Source organism: Ceratotherium simum, chromosome 23, assembly GCF_057802395.1.
Source record: "Ceratotherium simum simum isolate JZ-2026a chromosome 23, ASM5780239v1, whole genome shotgun sequence".
NCBI lineage: Eukaryota > Metazoa > Chordata > Mammalia > Perissodactyla > Rhinocerotidae > Ceratotherium > Ceratotherium simum.
This window is the reverse complement of record NC_141922.1, coordinates 2,341,894-2,362,717: the sequence shown is the minus strand read 5'-3', so window position 1 is coordinate 2,362,717 and position 20,824 is coordinate 2,341,894. Positions and strand designations below refer to the sequence as shown.

Genomic DNA, 20,824 nt, shown 5'->3' with positions numbered 1-20,824 from the left:
GGATGTAACTCAGGCACAGCCAGACGGAACAGATGCACAGGGCAGGTATGGGGAAGGGTGCGGAGCCGCCACACCCTCTCCCAGCACGCCACTCTCCCGGAATCTCCACGTGGTCACCAACCTGGACACTCTCCAAACCCCGTCCTTTGGAGTTTTTATGGAGGCTCCATTAAAATAAGCACGATTGATGAAATCATTGGCCATTGGTGATTGATCCCACCTCCAGCCCCTCTCCTCCCCAGAGGTCAGGGGTGGGACTGAAAGTTCCAACCCTCTCATCACTTGGTTCCTTCCCCGGGCAACCAGCCCCACCCTGCAGTGTGGTCCAAACATCACCTCATTAACATAACAAAAGACACCTTTATTGCTCTCTCCAGGTAGGAAATTCATAGAGGTTTTGGGAGATCTGTGCCAGGAAGGGGGATGAAAACCTAATATATGTTTCTTATTATAAATCACACATCACACCATTCCATCTTAGACTTCATGCCTTCCTTCCTTCTTCCTGGAGGACGTCCTTTCAAAGTCCCTCTAGTCTGCTGATGGTAACTGCTCTCGTCTCTCACGTGTAGGAGATTGTGCTACTCCTGCTCTTCAGCTCAGGGTGCTGTTATCACCATCGGCCCACGCAAGTCTCATTCTTGTTTATTTGTTTATTTATTCTTTTTATTTCCATAACCCTCCCACCAACCTAGAAGCAACTATTCTAATTTATTCTAATTTAATTTAATGTGTCTTTTTTGTTTGTAACTGCTCTTGCAAAAAAACTGTTTTTTTTTTAACTTTGTATTTTGAAATAATTTTAGGCGTACAGAGGAATCACAAAGATGGTACAGAGAGGCTCCCTGTACCCTCCACAATCTCCCACCAGCGGTAACATCTTACATAACCATGGTACAATTATCAAAGTACATATATTTTAATTTATTTAAATTATATTGTTATATATCTCGTTCTGTTTTTTGACTTTTTTCCACTAAGTATTTTTTTTTAAGGGCCCATCTGGGTTGCAATGTGTGCATCTGATCTGTTATTTCTCTTTTCTTTCCTTGATATGGTTTATTTTAATAAAAAATACTGCAGGACCTATGTCGCAGATTCCGTGGAGCTCTTCATGATGACGTGCTCTGTGCAGAGTGGCTAACACCCAGGTGCCCACCTGAACTTCACATTCTTCACTCAACTCCATTGAGGGAAATAAGATTTGCCCTTTCACATGTTGGATGAGTTTGTGCAGCGTGCACATGTGTGTGGCCGCCTCCACGATCCACTGGTGTGCAGTTCAGGGGGAGACTCCCGTGGCCTCCACAGTGGGCGGACTCAGAACCAGGTGTTTCCTGATGGTGGAGTTTTAGGAGTTCTTTGTATATGCTGGATAAGTCCCTTATCAGATGTGTGTTTTGCAAACATTTTCTCCTAGCCCGGGGCTGGTCTTCTCATTCTTTTAGCAGAGTCTTCTGCAGAGCACAAGTTTTTAATTTTAAAGAAGTCTGACATCAATATTTCCTTTCACGAATTGTGCTTTTGGTGTTGTTTCTAAAAACTCATTGTCATATCCAAGGTCACCCAGATTTTCTCCTAAGTTACCTTCCAGAAGTTTTATAGTTTTACATTTAGCTCTAAGGTCCATTTGAATTCATTTTTGTGAATGGTGTAGGGAGTGTGTCTGGATTAATTTGTTTTCTTTTTGCACATGGACGTCCCCGGCTCCACTGTGGAAGAGGCTACCACTTCTCTGTTGAACTGTCTTTGCTCCTTTGGCAAAGGTCAGTTGACTATAATTGGGTGGGTCTATTTCTGGGCTCTTGATTCTGTTCTGTTGACCAATGGTATGTACCATTCAAAGTCCTCAGAGAGCCCTCCGTGTACATCGTCCCGGGCTTGTAGTGACGTGCCCCAGAGAGGCGGTGTGGAGCGTGCTTACTCCATCCTGTCCAGAGCCGAACTGGGGCCGATGCATTCTTTCTTAGTTTCACAGTTCTCTATGGTGGACATTGCTATACTTTCTCTGTGCGCCTCCAAACTCCCCACCATCACAAGCTCTGCCAGAGTGCACACCCTCCTGCCGGGCCCTTTGGGGCTGGCGTGGGAATTCTTTGTAAACTCAGGAGCAGAACTGCTGGGTTACTAGACGTGTGTATTCTGATTTGGCCTCGTAGGGTCAGACTGCTCTCCACAATGGCCCCACCAGTGTCTCTCTCCCAGAATGCACCAGGGCTCTTAGATCCACACATTCTCACCAACACCAGGCATCAACCAACTTTCTAATTCTTGTCGGTCAAAAAGGCATAAAGTGGTGTATCATTTTGTTTAATGTGCCTTTCTTGAATTATTAATGAGTTTCTGCATCTTTCCATATACCTGTCAGCTTTGAGGATCCTTCTTCTGTGAACCACCTGCTCATTTTCTGGACCTGTTTTTCTGTGGGATTGCTGCCTTGTCCTGATTGGTGTGCAGGAACCGTCTGTCTATACTAGATAATGGTTTTGGCCACCAAAAGTCTATCCTAGATAATAGTTTTAGCTCCTAGATAATAGTATCATTTTGTTTAATGTGCCTTTCTTGAATTATTAATGAGTTTCTGCATCTTTCCATATACCTGTCAGCTTTGAGGATCCTTCTTCTGTGAACCACCTGCTCATTTTCTGGACCTGTTTTTCTGTGGGATTGCTGCCTTGTCCTGATTGGTGTGCAGGAACCGTCTGTCTATACTAGATAATGGTTTTGGCCACCAAAAGTCTATCCTAGATAATAGTTTTAGCTCCTGGAAGTCTATTCTAGATAATGGTTTGGCTACTGAAAGTCTAGTCTAGGTAATGGTTTGGCTACTGAATGTCTATTCTAGATAATGGTTTTAGCTACTGGAAGTCTATTCTAGATAATGGTTTGGCTACTGAAAGTCTAGCCTAGGTAATGGTTTGGCTACTGAATGTCTATTCTAGATAATGGTTTTAGCCACTGCAAGCTTCTTCATGCTTTTACCTGTTTCTTATCTTTAGCCACAAAGTCCTTCATTAAACGGAAATCCTAATATGGTGACACTAGACCTAGAATTTTGGTTCTGCGTTGTTGTGGATTGCCTTCTCTTTTTCTTCAGCCATAGTATTGTGTTCTTCATTTTCATTTTGATGTAATAAAACACATCGATTTTTGCTATATGGTTTGTGCTTCTGAGTCTGTTTGTGAGGCTTCACTATCCATAGGTCATAAAGATATTCTGTATTTTATTCTATTCACTTTGAAGCCTTTCCTTGCACATTTAGTTCTAGAGCCAACTTCTGTGTGGCACTGGACAGGGAAGCAGCTTAGTTTTTCTCCCTAACGAGAGCTGATTTCCAACATGGTCACTGAAGTAGTTCATCCCTGCTCTATTGATTTGTTCTGCCATCGTTTCTGTCTGTTGAGTTCCTGTAAGTGTGAACACAGTCTGTCCCCGAGGCTCTGCTACTCTGCTGGTGTGTTCTTAAGCCAAAACACCCTCTCCTTTTATCGTATTTATCCATTTATTTTGCCGGTACTTCTTTCTAAATTCACTACCCTGACTTTACAGTATGTCTTAAAATTTGGTGTGATCCTATCAGTCGTTGCTTAACGGATGTAAGGCTGTTTTGCTTCTCAGCGTTCACGATGGACGTAGCTTTTCCCGTTGCTCCTTCTACTGGTACCACGTCCACATGTCCACTGGAAGTGTTCCTGGGTCTTGGAATCTGCTTTGTCAGGTAAGATGCTGACACAGCTCTCTTGGTTCACCTGTGCTTTTCCCAGGCCATGGCTGTGTTTTCGGGTTTCTCCAGGCTGACCCGGGGCAGGGAGCCAGCAGCCTGGGCTGGGAGCCGCCTTGGCAACAGTGCCCGCTGTTGCGCTGATTCCACCCTCACGCTGGCAGGCGGATTGTGCCGGGTTCACAGTCCCGGGTGGACAGTTACAAATCTCACCCCACTCTCTGCTGCTTCCCCTCGTTGCTGCTGGTGTAACTGTCAGCACTCTGTGGGCTCTCTCCTACCTGTTTTCAAGATTTCTTCCTTGCGTGCTCTACATATGCATCTACTTGTGCATTTCTGCTTCTTTATCTGGCTTGATACGTGTTGTGCTTCCTACAGCTGTGGATTCATACCTTCCCCCAATTCTGGAGAATTTCTAGTAATTTCCTATCTAGCTTTCAGCTCATTAATTCTTTCTTCAACTATGTCTAATATGTTATCTTTTTTAGTCACTGAGATTTAAATATAATGATTGTATTTTTCCTATCTAAAAGTTCTAATTCTTTTTCAAATCTGCTTGGTCATTTTTGATCACTGCTTACCCTTGCTCATTTTCTGGGTCTGCTTTTTGCCTCTTTAGATATTTCACATGTGAGAATTGTGTGTGCTGTGTTTGTTAGTTCCCGGAAGCCTAACACTGCTGACTCTCACTCGGGGGCCCCTCTCCTCACGTCTGCAAACCTTCTCCTGAGGGCATGCACGGTTCCGCTCCATCTGTCTGCGTGCCGAGGGCCCACGGTGGGGGCGCCTTCCTCCAGGGTGCCTCTGCTTGGAATCGGACCCTGGATTTTCCCGTTACTCTCTCCACTCACCATCTCACTGTCAGCTCAGCTTTGGGCTCTTACATTTCTTTGTTTTTTTGTTTTTAAGCCTTCAGAGATTTCCCTTACTGTTTCTGAGAGCCAGCAATACATTAAAAAGTACACTTATTGTAACTTATCCAAGATCTGGTTGTATCTTAGTGGGAGGATCTGTGGGGCATCCAGTCGGCACACTGCAGAGGTTGGAAATTTCCCATCCGGCTTCTGTTCCCACCTGCCGACCCTCGAAAGGGGTAAACCCCTCTCTCTCGGGGAAGACGCTGATCCCTTTTCACCTTCCCCACCCCTAATCTGGGGAGTGCGCCCACAGCCGGCCACCCTCTCTTCCTGACAGCACGCTCTGTTCTTGGCTCCTGTAGCTAGCCACCGCCCAACCCCCGCCGCCTCTCCTCCACCCAACCGTGAAAAGTAGGAATTCCTCAAAATGCAGTGCCAGCCTGCTCCTCCTCCCCGGGCTGCGGCTGCATTGATGCTGCGGATACCTCACCACAGCTCAGACCGCACCCCTGTCCCCTGCCAGGCCCACCTGCTGCCCTTGGCTTCAACAGCTGAGCCAGGTGCCCTGGTTTCCCAGCCCCACCCCCTCAGCCCCGCTGCCCTCCTGCCCTGGCCCCCCACTGCCACCGCACACAGTGCTTAGAGGGCAGGAAAATGAGCACAGTCAGGAGGAGAGCTCTGGCCCGCTGCCTGCTGGAAAGGACCGCGGAGGACGGCACAGGCTCCTCTCCTGCGCAGCACCCCTACTGGCCCCGCGTCTTCAGCAGATGCAGGTCCAGACCCCCAGGTGGGCAGTCTCGGCTTCCCAGGCTGGCCCCAGCCTGCCCTTGCAGCTGTCCCTCCCACTGCTGGTCCTCTTGGGCTCCTTTGTGTCAGCTGCTGGCTGCAGTGTAGGCCTCTTGCCTCTGCTCATCGGCACCTTCCTCCCTGACAGGCTCGCAGCCCCTCCTGACCCTCACTATGGACGTGTGCCAGGCCAGACTCCAACAGGCCCTTCTCCACAAAGCTCCCCTCCCTTCCCTGGCTGGAGGTGGACGTCTCTGGGTGATTTCTGGGCCTCTGACATGGCCCATCACACATGCCCTGGACCACTCTCTGGGTGCACCTGCACTGCCCCTCTCAGACGGCCTGTGGTGCCTCGTGGGGACGAGAACCCCGTCCAGGCATCCTCTTCACATGTTCATTTGATTCACACTTACTGAGTGATCACCACATGCCTGGAACTTTCTGAGCAGCAGCAGATGCCATCCCCAGCACAGCCACAGGGAACAAAGGGCTGTGGGACATAGTTGAAGGGCCCCTCACCAGGCCCGGGGCAGGAGCGCAGACTTCGAAGAGGAGGTGGTGATGTCCACGCTGGAGAAGCCTGGGCACCACCCTGCTGGGCATCGGGGGGAGCGAGCTGGGCAGGCAGGGAGGCAGAGGACGGCGGGCCAGACCCCCGAGGCTCTCAGGGCCATGTTCCAGATTTAAACATGACTCTGAGCGCAGGACAGGCCTGGGGTGGATGTGCATTTAGGAAGTGGGAAAATTCTAGATGCTGGGAGGAAGGATGACAGGATCTGGTGAAGCCTGGGAGGGGCAGGGAGGGGTGTCAAGGGTGACCCCCGAGGCCCTGGGTCCAGCGCCAGAGGAGGAGTTTTTGGCTCGTGCCAGCCAGGGGAACACCCAGCAGAGCCCTCAGGTCCCGTGCCCGTTTACTGTCTGGGTCTGGACGGGAGGCTGCCCTGGCCGTGCTGAGGATGGGGCAGCTGGGTGGGTAGCCCAGGGAGGCCAGAAGGAACTCGGTCACATTTATTAGCGAGAGAGCTACACAACACAACAACAACAACAACAACAACCAGCAGAGCCGCCGGGGAGCCCGTGACTCAGTGCGTCACATACTGGGACAACGCAATGATGTCTCCCGAGAAACTGCGGTAGAATTTGCGGCTCAGGGAGTCCTGGTCCTGCTTGAGCATCTCGAAGTCTGCGGGGGAGACCCACAGGGTCTGACTGCACAGCCAGGCCAGGCCAGGCCAGCGCAGTGCGGGGCTGAGAACGGGCCTGGGGCAGCCTGCTCTGGTGCTGGAGGAAGGTCCAGACGGAGGAGACAAGGCCCTGCCCCAGGAAACCCTGGTCTGTGGGAGACACGGCCCTTCCCAGGCGCCTCCATCTCAGGGAGGTGTGGGGGGTCACAGCCCCGTCCCGGGAGCCCATGTGGGGTGTGCGGTGGTGGGGGTCACAGCCCTGTCCCGGAACGGAGTTTCAAGGAGAAGATGAAAGGCCCCCGGGCCAGAGGGACCCTCTCATGTGTCGGGGAGAAAGGGATCCTGTGGCTGGTGGCCCAGCCCGGGACTCAGGGTGGAGGCCCCTGTGCTTACGTTTCAAGAGGATCTTCACGTCGCCCTTCTTTAAGTAGGAGCAGAGGTCTGCAAAGTAGTCCTGCAGCAGTCCCCCTGCGACAGTGAGGGAAGAGGAGGGTGATGTGCGGCCCCGTGGCCACTGAGGGAAGTGGGCGAGTCGGCGTGGACAAGAGACCAGTGCCTGGCTGATGGGGCCTGTCCTGCCCACCCTGTGGGGCCAGCACCCCTCCCCCTCCTGGTGCGGACCCCAGGGCTCGGGAGCTGGGCCATCTAACGTGGCAGCTTGGGGCGGGGGGAGCGCGTTGGCTTGATGGGCGCCGTGAGCGGGAGTGCAAGGCCACTGGGCCGGACCTACCGATGAACTTCATGGCTGTCAGCTTCAGGCTTTGGTGGGGGCTGCCCAGGTAGATCAGGGCCTGCATGAGGAACTGGTGGTAGTTGCCAAAGTTGCTCTCCACCTGGGGAGAGGGAGACAGCGGCCCGTGGCCAGGCTGGGGCCCAGGTGGCTAGGTGGCGCCCTGGCCTACGTGACCGGGCTCTGCCTGAGGCCCCCCACGCCAGCCCAGCAGTTCCAAGGCCTGAAGGGAGGAGCCTGTGTCGACGGATCCAGGACCTTCCATGTCTACCGCCCTCCCTCACACTGTCCCCAGTGTCCTCCAGGACATCGCCTCTGCCCCTCCCACCCACGCCTGGTCCCCATCCCATCCACAGCTCCAGCGATGGGTCTGGGGCCCGTCAGAGCCGATGGGGTCAGGGAAGCTCCACTGGGCTCCTCAGCACCAGGGTCGGGGCCTCCACGGCCGCTCATTCTCCAGGGCGTGTGCTCGGAGCACAAGGGGCCTCTAGCTGCCACTCAGAGTGGGGAGCTGGCCTAGGACAGGGACCGCCTCGGGACCCGAGGATAAAGCCACTCTAAGGAGGTGGGACAGGGGACAGACCGTCTCATTCCAAATGCTGGGTCAAGCTTTCCTGGGGCTGCGTCCTCTGAGCCTCTCCAGGCTGATATATCAGTTATTTTACTCTCTGAGTCCACCCGAATTGGCTGTTGTGCCACTTGCACTCGAATCCTGACGAGTGCAGCCCGAGGCCACGCCTCCTGGAGAGACCCTCCAGCCCACTGTGTGTTCACACCCAGGCCACGCTCTCCCGGGGTGGGGGTGCTCCCGTAGCAGGGGCACTATTGCCAGGCCACCCTGCCCAACGTGGGGCCCTCCCCAGGCCGTCCTCGCTCTGGCTCCCCACTGGCCGGGCTGACCCCCAGAGCTGCCTTTCCACCCACCGCCTTCCCTCCCTCTCTCCTTCCACAGGCACCAGACCGTCGTCGTAGTCTGGACCTCCCGTTCTAGCCACGAGGCAGCCCGGGCCCACGGAAGTCCTCCCTCCGGACCTGGGTCGGATTCACTTCTTGTCACAAACCCACATGCTGGGAATTTGGTCATCAACTCGTGACCTTTAAAGACAACCACTGTCCTGCTCTGCGTCCACTCTGGGTGGCTGACCAGAGGTGCTGGTCACCACCGATCCTCCGAGTCCTCCCAGAGCCGGACTCTGGGCTCACACGCCAGTTTCCACTCAGATACTAGGCCTTCCTGGAGGCCGGCCAATCCCACGTCTTGGAGAGGAAACAATTAGGAAGGGTCTGGAACATTCTAATGTTGCCAGAAGGAAGGACCCTTCAAGAAGAAAGGTCCAGGGACGGTGCTCACAGGAAAAGGCTTCCAGTCAGAGGGCGGCTACCGGCCAGGCTGTAACAATCTGAGCGCCAGGATGACGAGGGTAACAACGGAAACAATGGGTCCACGGAGTGAGCGGACTCCACCACAGGCTGTGGGACGGGCTGGATTGTGTGCCCCAAAAAAGATATGTTGGAGTCCTGACCGCCAGGACCTCAGAATGGGGCCTTATTTGGAGACGGGGCCTTTGCAGAGGTGACCCAGGTGAGTGAGGTCGTACAAGTGGGCCCTGCTCCAGTCCGACTGGTGTCCTCTTAAAGAGGGGAAACGTGGGCAGAGAGACAGACATGCACAGGAGGGAGCCGTGTGTGGGCCGAGTGACGCTGCCACAAGCCGAGGACCCCCAGAAGCCGGGAGGGATGAACGCGACAGATCCTTCCCTAGCGCCTTCGGAGGGAGCGCAGCCCTGCCGACACCTCGGCCTTGGACTTCTAGATTCCAGAACTGGGAGACAATGAGCTTCTGTCGTTTAAGTCACTGAGTTAGTGGTACCCTGTTTTGGCCGCCCCGGAAACCAACACAGGCCGTAAACTAATTCATAATGCTGCTCAGGAGAGGCAGAAACAGAGAGGAGGTTGTAACGTAAAAGAAGGGACACGATAACCTAAGGCATTTGATATCTTATTAGTATTTAAAAGTGGAGAAGTGTTTAAATACGGACATTTTGTTTCTTCTATTCATGATTTTTGAAAATAAGGTACTGACATGAAGCTGCTCCCATCTGCGGGGCTGGGAGGAAGGGACCATGCGGGCAGCAGGGAGCGGTGAGCCGGCCGTGGGTCAGCCCGGAGTTCCACACGGCACCCAGGCCGGGAGAGGGTCCGACGGTGCGCCCCACGGGAGGACAGCTGCCCGAAAGCGGAGAGCCAGGAAGTCACTGTTTTCAAATACTAGTGAAAAATACATAATCCACGTCTCAGTTATTCTAAAACACCATATTAAAGGAGCTGCTGGCAGATTGGGTTGACGTGTCAGGATGGATGTGGCAGAGAAGGAGTGATGCCACGCGAGACCTGAAGACCTGAAGAGGGGGAAGAGCTCCAGGAAAGACGCTGGCCCCGAAGAGTGAAACGCGTGTGGTGGCAGTGACTTGACAGCGGCGGCTGTGCAGGTGACACGTCCCTGCGGACAGGGCCCCGCAGTCAGCAACACCCGGCCGCGAGTCCCGACCACGGGCGTCAGTGGAGAACCAGGTCCCGGAACCCGGGCCGGCCCGAGACAGCAACTGTTTTCTTTTGGGTCAAACTACAGAAATCCCGGGAAGGTGTGAAAATGGGAAAATCTCCGAAAACCCAGGAGATTCTACGTGGGGGGAAGGAACTGTGAGAATAAGAGGGAGGAAACAAGAACGGGAGGCAGTGAAGGTGCACGGTCCAGCCTCCACTTCCAGACCTCGCGATGCCGCGTCTTGCCCGCAGCGCTTGAAACATTTAGGAGAATCTGACGGTTAAACTCGGGACTTGAATTAAGCGTTCAGAGGTGTTTCAATAAGTTTGTAAAAGATGTGTAAATAAATGTTCAGGGAAATGTACTTTGCTGAATCCACGAGTTGCCTTAGTAACAGGCAAATGTAATGTCTGTAATGCTGACTGTTCAGTGTTTTCACAGGTGGACTGTTTAAACATAAATTAATAAGATTAATAAACTGGGTATTAAATAAAATACAAATGGTAGTGCATGTACCCCTTCATGCACAAAATACTTCCAAGATGAAAGAATCTATTAACAATACATTTCTTTTAAAGTCCTTAGCTGAACTGGCTAAGGGAAACTAGCTACAGAGAAACACCCAAAGGCAGAGGTGGGCAGGACAAAACCAGAACCACAAGCGCATGAGCTGGTGCCCTGGCGGCTCCCCCGGCTGAGGTGGCGTCAACTCGGGACGCCTGAGGCGCCCCTGTGGGCAGACCCAGGAGGGCAGAGGTGGACTCCAGCATAAACCAAGCACCTTGAGAATCCAGACTGGACAGACACCAAGGGTAGGCGGAGAGACCAAAAGGAAGCTGTCCCCATGTTGTCCTGGTTTACGCGCGGTCACCGTGGCCGGGAGCCGCATGAAGGTCGGGAGCTGGGATTACAGCCGGCATCCTCGGGACCTGGAGCCGAGAAACCCATTAGAACTCCATCCCAGAGCAGGAGCAGCGGGACCGCCGGCAGGAACAGACACAGACTCTGCAGTGAGTCCTCTTGAGCCCCATGCCATGGGACACACACAGAGAGGCCCACAGTCCAAAATGCCGGGAGAAATGACAGGAAAACCCACCATGAGCGAGTCAGAGAATACCACCAATGGCAAGATTGGACCCTCAGGAACTTCAGATAAGCGAGCCACTCAGTAGAGATAACAAAGGATTTTTTTAATGATTACATTTGAGGAGAGTGGGAACTCATAGGAAGAGAACATGAGGCTGTGAAGGAAGAACGAGTAGGCCTGTGAGAGACACAGAAGAGAAACCAAATAAAAACTATAGCCATCGATGGGAAAAAGTCACTGGGTATTTTAAGAGCAAATTAGAGATGGATGAAGTCAGAATTAGTGAACTGGGAGACAAATCTGAAAAAATAACCCAAAATGCAGCATCAAGAGATAAAAAATGGAAACTAGGAAAGGGAGGTTAAGACAGATGGACGACAGAATAAAGTCAAACACACATGGAATATGGAAGACCTCTGCCCATTGTTGATATTTTCTTTGCCTCTCAGCTCCAAATTCACCCTTGTGGCCTGCTCTGTAAAAATGGGTCTGGGCCCTGCGAGCATCTTCCTTTGCCCGCAGCTCTGAAGCGCTGTTGGTGGACCACCACGGAGATACTGCAGGAGAAGGGGCTTTGCCTCCCACTCTGGTTGCTCACTCTGCAGGCTCTGTGGTGCTCACAGGCTCTGCAGCAACAGGCTCCTGCAGCACGGCGGCTCCCTTAGCACCAGGACCCTGCACACATCCAGCTTCTCCAACACTCAGCCCCCACCAGCTGCAGTGACTGACACTGAGAAGTGGAGCAGTTCTCCCCAACTCCCCTCAGGCGGTTTTATAGCAGGGTCTCCTGTGACACCTCCCTGTGGGCGACTTTTCCTGGCATCTCAGAGGCCTTATTTCCAGCAACTTCTGCTCCACACGGACTTCTCTGCTACTGAGCGAGTCGTGGCCCTGCTCTAATGAGGCCTGGCTCTCACCCGGGGGAGATGGCTCTACCTTGGGCACTTGCCTCAGCCCTGGGGCGTGGCTATTCCATGTTATGTTCCAGAACACTGCACCACACGTGCTATCTGTTATTCCTGCTGTGGCTATGTCCTTCAGAGCTCTCTCTACTTCTTACTGGCCAACCCCTTCCAACTCCAATCCTCTGCTGCAGTTAATAATCCTTTATATTGACCTTTCCCTGCTCAAATCACTGTGTGTTGTCTGTCCCCTGAATGGATCCTGATGGACACAGGACACTTACAGTCACGACCACAACCACAGGGCTTGAGTGCAGCAGCCCCTGGAGCCCCCTAGGTCTGTGCTTCAGTTGGCACGTCACTGTAATCAACTACAGGTGACAGCTTGATTACACATGGTGCCACTGTGTGCACTGGGTCGCCAGTACCCAATTTCCCATGGGCAAGGGGCTCAGTTCTGCACCAGAGTCAAAAGGCACAACCAAACCAATCCCCAAATCCATCTCTGCGGGTCGGTCTCCCCAACCACTCTCGGCACCAGTGCTAGTCCATGGAATAGGGAGGAATTTCTTAGTCAGACCCAAAGGCACAAACCATGGAAGAGTCGTACACGTGGCTACACTAAGATTCACATCTTTGCACCCTGGAGACACCAGTAGTTAAGTAAAATGACAAGTCACAAACTGGGCAAAAATAACTGCAACTCAAACAACTGGCCAAGAGCCCACAGCCAGAGAATGGGGAGAGTTCACGATTCATTCACGTCTCTAAGCAGAAGTCAAAGAACCCAACGCAGAGCAGGTGAAAGGTCTGAACAGGGTCCTCCCCAGGAAGGTGGTGCCCACGGTGCCCACGTGGAGACGGTGCACTCACAAGTCCCCTAGAAGCCCCACCTCTCCCTCCCTGGGGCCTTTGCTCCAACAGGATGCAGCCCCCCTCCCCCAGTGAGACCCCACCCCAGAAAACATCTGCCATCTCCCAGCCTCAGCAAGGAGCCCTATGCCCTCGGACACCTTGACGAGACCTGGGCTGGACCAGGTGTGCTCGGCTGCCCGCACCCTCGGTCAAGCTAAGGAGGAGTCTGGGACCTGTTGGGAGGAACCCCAGCCCTGCGGGGTGCGGGGCTGCTTGTTTCTCCAGTCTTAGTGCGGAGCGAGCAACTGGAGTCAGAAATAAATCGGCGGCTAGAAAACAGAGCCGTGGGGCTTCTTGCTCCCCCCACCCCATTCACATCTGCCTCCGCACACAGCTCCTCAGAGGGGGACGTGGGCCCGGAATGCCGGTGGGGTCGAGCTTCAGCCCACTCCTGGGCTCTGGGGACTAAAGGGCCGTCCTCAGGTCTGCACTGGGATGGACATCAGCTGGCGCTGTGCCCCTCAAGGGCCCCTCCATGGCAGCCGTGGAGACTGCTGCCGGCCAGGACTCCCGGGTCCAGGCACACGGTGGGGGTGGTCTCCCACACAGCCACGGAGTGGGGACATAATAAACACCCACAGCACCAAATCAGATACTATCTGGGGGGTTCCAACCTCTCCCCATCCCCATCCCCATCCAGGTGCCCTCGGAGGGTGCGGGGCGTGCCGGCACCTTACCATGTAGATAAAAATGTCGTTCTCAGCGCCCAGGCCATGGCCCCACGCCAACTTGCAAAACAGCTCTTTCCGAAACTCCCACTTCAGTAAGATGGCACAGCGCAAGAAGGTGAACTTCGTCTTCTGCGGGTGCCAGGAGAGACGGGTCACCACCCTCCCCGTCATCACTGCCCTCCTGGGCAGACCCCGAGAGCAGGGGCCTCCTGCAGCCACACTGTCGCAGGGGCACTGAGGGTCCCAGGCCCAGCAAGGACTCCGCTCACAGCTGTGCCTGGGCTGTGCAGCCGGCACCTGCCCTGGAGAGGGGCTGCACCGCAGGAGGAAGGGACACCCCCACACAGCGACTTCACCCCCCAAGACTCCAGAAGGGCCAGTGGTCACCCTGGCCACTCAGGCCTCCCTCCCGACCCCGAGGGCCTCTCTCAGGGAAGGCGCTCTGGCCCCTCGCTCACCAGCACCCACAGGCCTGTCTCAGGACTCCCGTGGAGAGGCCCCGTGTCCCTGTGATGGGCGGAACTGTCTCTCCAGGCTGCATGCGCTGAGCCCTAACCCCCAGGACCTCAGGATGTGACTGTGTTTGAAGCTGGGGTCTTTACAGAGGTGATTAAGGGACATGAGGTCACTAGAGAGGCCCTGACCCAATCTGACTGGTGTCCTTATAAGAAGAGGATATCTGGACACAGACACACACAGAGGGATGACCACATGAGGACACAGGGAGGAGACGGCCATCTACACGCCAAGGAGAGAGGCCTCAGGAGGAACCAGCCCTGCCGACGCCTGGGTCTCTGCAACCCTGCCTGAGGCACATTGTTAGGGCAGCCGAGCTGACTGAGAGAGGCCCGCTCCCGAGCCTGGCCTCTGCTTCCCTTGCTGGGTTGGGACTGCCCGCCTGGTTTTCACTCTCCAAAACCCTCAGCCTCCTCCTCAGTCCACCCTACCAGGGTGCTCTGGGGCTCACGCCTCTGTTCCCTGGGGGACTGTGCTCCTCAGAGGACAGTCACCTCCTCTCCAGCTCTTATGTTGAGGCCTTGATCACAGGAAGACCCTCTGCCCCACCTCTGTCAGGCCGGGCCCCTCTTCACCTTCCTGTCTGCCTGTTGGCTTAGAGGACACACCGCCCTCCCTCACTAAGAGGCCCTTGGCCTCTGGGCAGCTTACCCTAAGACTGAAGCCTCCGAGACCCGGTTAGAGGCCCACCTCCCCCAGGCAGCCTCCCCTGATTACCTCAGCACCTTTTTCCTCCTGAATTTATTGGCTGTACCCATCAGTCTCCCACCTGGAGACATTCCTGCCTTATACTGGTCTCCCACCCCCGCTTCCATCCATCCATTCATTCAGCCACACATTCACTCAGCAGCTGCCTCATGCCAGGCTCGGGGCTAGGGGCTGGTCTTACGGACCCAGCTCTGAGGCAGACCACCTCCCTGGCTCTGGAGCTCCCAGCCCAGTGGGTCCATCAGAGATGGGTCCAGAGGGCTCTTGGGTCTGATGAATCTAGGGCATGGGCAGGAAGGAGGCATGGGACCCAAGTATGCCATGGAGGGGACAGGCCCTTGACGCCATGGAGGAGGAGTGGTCTGAACAGAGTGCGTGCCCAGGACCAAGGGAACATCACCCTGGCCTGTGGGTGGAGGTGGAAGCCCGGAAGGCTTCCCTGAGGAGGAGGCACCTGCACGGCATCTCGAGTGAGAAGCAGGTGCTCCCCATGCAGAGATGAGAAGGGGTACTCCAGGAGATCAAGGTGCCTACAAAGGCATGACCTAGGAAACCCCGGGGCCTGTGAATCCTCTGTGGGAATTAAACATGGCGCCTCTCTGGGGACGGGGGCGGGGGACCTTAAGCAGAATGTAGTCTGCACCACCGCTGGGGGAGAGGGGGAATGAGAAAGGCCTGCAGCGCCGGGCTCCCAAAGCTGACTCTGCGTGTGTGCGCGCGTGTGTGTGTGTGTGCGCGTGTGTGCGCGCTGGGGAGGTCTCTGAAGCCAGAAGAGGGCCATGGGCCCTGGATGGGGAGGGAGAACATGCAGGCAGGTGGAGCCGGGGGAACGGCCACCCTGGAACGGCACTCTCCTTTTCTCCGTCTGCACGTTCGCCTGCACGGCCAGGCCTGGCCCTCACTGTGTGGCCATGGCGGCCTCTCCCGGACAGCTGCCCCGCCCTGGTCTCTCACCACGGCTGGGTCCTCCTGAGCTGCCTCCTCCCCAGCCTGGCCCGCTGCCCCGGCCATGCCCCGCCCCCCGACTGTCCGGAGGCTGCTGTGGGCTCACCGTGACCACCCGGGGGCAGGGGTCAGCCAGGTGCAGGAGCAGGGGCACCAGGGCCTGGAAGGCGTGGGTCCTGAGCGCCGGCCGGAACTTCCTGCCCCCACTGTAGAGGACGTTTCCGTACAGGAAGATGGCTCCTCCGCGCACGTCCTCCTGTTCCTGCCAGACACGGGCAGGCCTTCCCCTCAGCCAGGCGACAGGCGACATGCGGGAGTCCTCGGCCCAGGCACAGCTCCCCCGCCATTGGTCGGCCCTGTCGGCCGCCACCCGGTCTCTCACCTTCCTCCTGGCCCAGGGACTTGCAGGGGCCAGTAGCTGCCTCATGTCTGCCCCCCTTCAGCTCAGGGCCAGCAACTCCACCCTCCACCCCGCACCCTGCTGTCCAGGTCACCCCCCAGCACCTGACAGGCCAGCCTGTCACCCCAGCCGGCTGCCTTCTCGCCTGGCTGTCCCCGCTGCTCTCGCCACCCCCTAATGGCTGCAGCCTCCTCCTGGGTCAGCCTCTTCTCCCTGGTTTCCTCTCCTCTGCCATTTCTCTGGGGGGGCTTCAGACTGACAGCAGCCACACCTCCGCCCCCGGCAGACCAGGATGCGGGTTAGAGCGCAGACCCTGGTGCAGATCTGTCCCTTTCTAGCTCTGTGACCCGGGCAAGGCTCCTTCAGTGTGTGACTCAGTTTCACCATTTGTAAAAAGGGCCAACGAAAGTGCCTTTGTCCCTGGGTCCTCCTCCTACTACCCCCGCCCCCTCCTCCGTCTTCCCTGACAGCCTCCGGCATGGCTGCACTGCAGGTCCCCAGGACACCTTCACTAACGCAGCCACCTGCTTCCCCGCCCGGCTCACTCCTCTTCCTCACCTCAAGGAATGCAGCATCCCTCTCCCTCCTCCAACACCCCGGCCCCTCCTCTCCCCACTCCCCACGGTGGCCCGGCCACCCCCCAGGTCCACTCAACCTGTCTGTCCTGCCTGGGTTAAGCCCCACCACCCTCACCTCACCTGATTTATCCAGAACCCCTCAAACCATTTACCCTGCCCCGGGCTTGCCTTCCATTTTCTACGTGGCCGCCTCCAATGGTCTTTCTAAATGCCAACTGCTGCCCTGCCCTCCCCCCAACCTCAGCCACCACCCCGGACCCTGCACCCTCTGAATGTCTCCATGTGGCTTAGGGATGGTTCTTTCCCAGGCAGCCCGGAGGCCTCACCGAGCCCTCCTTACGGACTTGTCCCACAAGCCCCGTGGGCAGCAGCTTCTGCTGCTGTGAATGGTGGGGGTAGCAGCTTCGGCTGCTCTGACTGGCGGGCTTGGGCGAGGAGCTGCCCAGGCGCGGGTCCTGAGGCGCCCTGCCACTCACGTGCTCGAACAGAGGCAGCAGGTGCTGGGCGATCTTGAGGCTGACGGTGCCGACGCCCTGCCCGCCCAGGCAGTGCACGATGTCGCCCAGGATCTCCATCAGGCCAATGAGGTCCCCGGGCTCGGGCTTCAGGAAGCTGTCCAGCAGCCCGATCAGCCGGTTCCGGAGCAGGAGCACCTGCGGGGAAACGCAACAGCCCCCTGCCTGCCCTGCGTCCTCAGAAATGCACTTCTGGGTTCTCCACCAGCACCGCCTCCTCCTGAGCCCGACTGAGGCTGCCTCTCCCGCCGCTCCCTGCCTCCCTCTCACGCTCAACAGGGGCCTCAGTCCCAGCCCTCAGGGCATCATGGGGCACAGACGTGTCCTGGGAGGTGCAAAGGGCAGGAAGAGAAAGGACGCCCCCATCCAGCCGGCGTGAGTCCTCCGTTTGCCGGGTGGAGCATGAACAGGACCTCCTGGCAGGCGTGCTGTCAGGTAAGGGAGTCCTACCTGGAAAGGAGGCCAAAGTCGCTGACCTCAGAGCTTCCTCCAGCTCAGAAATTATAGGGTCCCCAGTCCTATGCAATGAGCAGGGCCTCCCGAACTCTCCTACCCTCGCCTGCCCCGGGCCTGACTTGCCTTCCCTGTCCACCCCTTCCAGGTCAACCTGCTGTGGAGGCTCTTTTCAAATGCCTCCTCCTCCCTGACGTCTTCCTGGGATAGGAGTGGGCATCTCCTCCTCTCACCTTCTTAGGGTGCATCAGGATACTGCTGAGGCCCTTCAGGCTCATGGCCCGCACCAGCTGGTTGGGGTTGTTCAGGCCCAGGTTCAGGAAGTTGTCCATGGTTTTCCGAGATGTGTACTGGGTGAGCTCTTGGCTATTGAGAAACTGAGTAGGGTCGGCATGGTCAGCCCACCAGTTAATTACAGGGAGGATTGGGCTATAGCAGGGAGAGTCGGGCTATAGCAATAGCATGAGATTATGGGGTTAGACACAAGAAAACACTTCCAGACAGCAAGTAGGTCTGGCGTGGAATGCAGAAGTTAGGGTGCTTTTATATCAGAGGGTAGGAATGGAAGTCCAGTTCTCTGACCTTCTTCCTAAGGGCCAGAGGGCACTGGTGAGGAGCAGGGGCAGGGTCGAGGAGGGGCTGACCTCTGTGATGATGAGGATGGCCACGATGTTGTCCCGTTCCTCGGAGCTCTGCAGGGAGATGACCGCCTGCCCCAAGACGGCCTTGACCTCACAGTCGTAGTGGGCCATGGCCCTGTCAGATGGAAGAGGCAGGCGTGGGGCCCCTGTGGGGTCCATCCTTGGCCAGGGTGGCCTCCCTCCCCCTACAGACCTTGTTCACTCAGGGAGATGGTCCAGGCGACTGAGTCTGGAGGGTAGGGTCCCAATGTGGAGTGCAGGAAGGGCCCCATCAGGGCTGCAGTTTGGGGCCAGGCCCCTCCCAGGCTTGGTGCTTACCTGGCCAGGAGGGTCACCCCCTCTGTGTAGGTTTCCAGATGCTCCAAGAGCTCCCAGCCCCTCAGCAGCTTGAGGTCGGCGAACACCTCCCAGTAGTTGGTGGTCCAGAAGAGACCCTTCAGGGCCTCCAGGCATATCCTAGGGGCGAGTGGGGGTGTCTAGAAGAGGTGAGCCAGGGCGAGGGGCTCAGCTCTCCTACTGGAGTATGAGGTCAGCATCTGTACCCCGACCTGCACTCTCCCCCCGGCCTGGGGTCCTGAGCCTCTGAGCTTCCTGCTCTCTCGGGATTCCCTCCTGACAGCTGCTGGCGGCCCCTCACCCTGTCCCCCCACCCAGGGCTGGACCTCAGTCCTTTCTGGGTCCCCAGCACTAAGCCTGGGGCCTGGTGCCCACCAGGGGTTCCGTGGACATGTGGGAGGAACCAGAAAGAGGGAGTGAGTTGGGGTCTCAAGAGGCTGGTCTCGCATCTCACCTGCAGGGGTTGAGGGGCCTCGCCTCCAGGATGTCCTCCTGGTAGTCTGAGACGCCCTCCGCCACGTCCAGCTCGAACAGATAGTGCAGCTGTGTGAGCAGGCCCAGGAGGAGCCCCGCAAAGGCCCAGCGCACTGTGGGCTTGTACTCCCGGAGGTACAGGAGCTCGTAGATGGTGCCCAGGGCCTGCAGTGGGCCAGAGCAGGGCCCAGATGGGGCGCCACATTGGTCCCTGCACACGGCCTGGCTCCAGTGAGCAGAGGAGCTGGGAGCAGCAACCACAGGGCCACCCTGGCCCCAGGCCCCACTGCCTGTGCCTGGCTGGGGCCAGGAGAGTCCCAGGGGCTCTGCCCCACCCTGGGACTCAGCATCAAGAGCCCTTGGCTATTTCTGGTGAGACCCTCCACCAGTCACCCTGGCACCCCACGAGGCCCCTGAATGACGATGCCGTTGCCGCGGGGGCCTGGGTGGGGACCGGGTGCGGGCGCGGTGCTGCTCACCAGCAGGGAAATGAGCTCCGCCTGCTGGGGGAGCCTGATGAGCTCCTTGGGGGGCCGCAGCTTCAGCTTCATGTAGAGCAGGGTGACGACCTTGCGGGCCAGCCGGTTGTTGGTGGCCAGGGCTGTCCACAGGGGTGTGACCTGCCTGGGGAGACAGGGAGTCCAGTCCCTCCAGCTGGCTGGCCACACTGGTGGAGGGGCCAGTGGGACATGACCCCCAGGACAGCAGAATGGCCTGCCAAGCAAGTTAAAGGAGAGGTGACCGGGCCCTTTAGGAATGGGGAGCCCCTCCATCGGGGGGGTCCAGGGGCTGTATTCTGACGGCCAGTGGGGCTGGGGACCCTGCTCGAAGCTGTGTGCACAGGCTAGCTTGCCCTGACGTTGGCGCTCGCTCCCGCTTCACCCTCCTCATCGTGTGACCCTGAGCAAACCCCGTCCTTCCCCAGCCTGTCTCCTCACTCAGGAGGTGGGGCTCATGCCCCAGCAGAGCTCACCCCTCTGCGGCCCGAGGAACAAATGAGCCTGGCAGAGACAGACGCGCGGCGGGCATGTCTCACTAGGGTAGGAGGGGCCGCGTGAACCTGCATCCCTGGGACCTCCCTGTGCCCTGTCTAAGTGTGGCCCTGTGACAGGCCGATGCTCCCCGAGATGCTCCACAAGGCACCGTGGGCCTCCAGCCTCGCTCAGACTTCAAAGTGCGCGCACACCACTCGGCTCTGGTTAGAATGCGGCTGCGGGGCCGAGACTGCGTTTCTAACGAGCTCCCGGGTGATGCTGCTGGTCCTCAGTCTGCCGTCCACAAAATGCAGCCTGGAAACCCAGCCGAGAGGGGCGTCTGGGACTGTGTGCCTGGGACCCTGGGCCAACTGGCTGGAGCTGTTTGGCGGCCCTTTAGTATCATCACGTCACCCAGGTGACCTCAGGCCCCTCTGCAGGTTGGCCTCTGGGGGCTCTCTGAGTCTGAGGGACACCTGTGCTGAAAGCCCCCTGCTGGCGCTGCAGGAGCCTCCACCTCAACCCCTCAGCCCGGGACCCCACTGGTTGTGGAGTCTAGGAAGGAGGACGGAGTGGAGCTGGAGCTCGTGTGCACCCTGCCCTCCCGGGAACAGAGCCTGTCTAGGAAGTGTCCGTAGACTGGGAGGACGGACCACGCATGAGGAACAGGTGTTCACCTTTGGGTCACAGGCGCAGGTGACCCACCTCTCTGAAGGGCGGCACAGGGACAGCAGCACCTCCACTGTCTCCTGGGTGTGCTGGGCGCCCAGCACGGTCACGGCCTTCATCATGGTCTGCAGGATGTTCTTGAAGATGATACACGGCAGCTTCTGGAACAGGCCCTGCAAGATCTCGGCCACCTGCACAGGGAAGGGCGGGCGGGAG

At 57.0% G+C, this 20,824-nt stretch overlaps 1 protein-coding gene across 1 annotated transcript in view; it reads right to left on the bottom strand.

The window, feature by feature from the left end:
• Window positions 1–6,447: 6,447 nt before the first annotated feature.
• The window catches only part of LOC106801890 (maestro heat-like repeat family member 5), a 71,076-nt gene continuing 56,699 nt past the window's right edge, over window positions 6,448–20,824 (bottom strand). The window contains exons 24-35 of the mRNA XM_087447100.1: window positions 20,645–20,799; window positions 19,445–19,589; window positions 18,946–19,130; window positions 18,474–18,611; window positions 18,159–18,270; window positions 17,748–17,891; window positions 17,023–17,199; window positions 15,675–15,830; window positions 13,406–13,528; window positions 7,280–7,382; window positions 6,943–7,017; window positions 6,448–6,548 (exon numbers count right to left, since the gene is read on the bottom strand). Coding sequence (XP_087303226.1) covers window positions 6,448–6,548; window positions 6,943–7,017; window positions 7,280–7,382; window positions 13,406–13,528; window positions 15,675–15,830; window positions 17,023–17,199; window positions 17,748–17,891; window positions 18,159–18,270; window positions 18,474–18,611; window positions 18,946–19,130; window positions 19,445–19,589; window positions 20,645–20,799 — 1,614 coding nt within the window. The remainder of the gene's footprint in view (window positions 6,549–6,942; window positions 7,018–7,279; window positions 7,383–13,405; window positions 13,529–15,674; window positions 15,831–17,022; window positions 17,200–17,747; window positions 17,892–18,158; window positions 18,271–18,473; window positions 18,612–18,945; window positions 19,131–19,444; window positions 19,590–20,644; window positions 20,800–20,824) is intronic.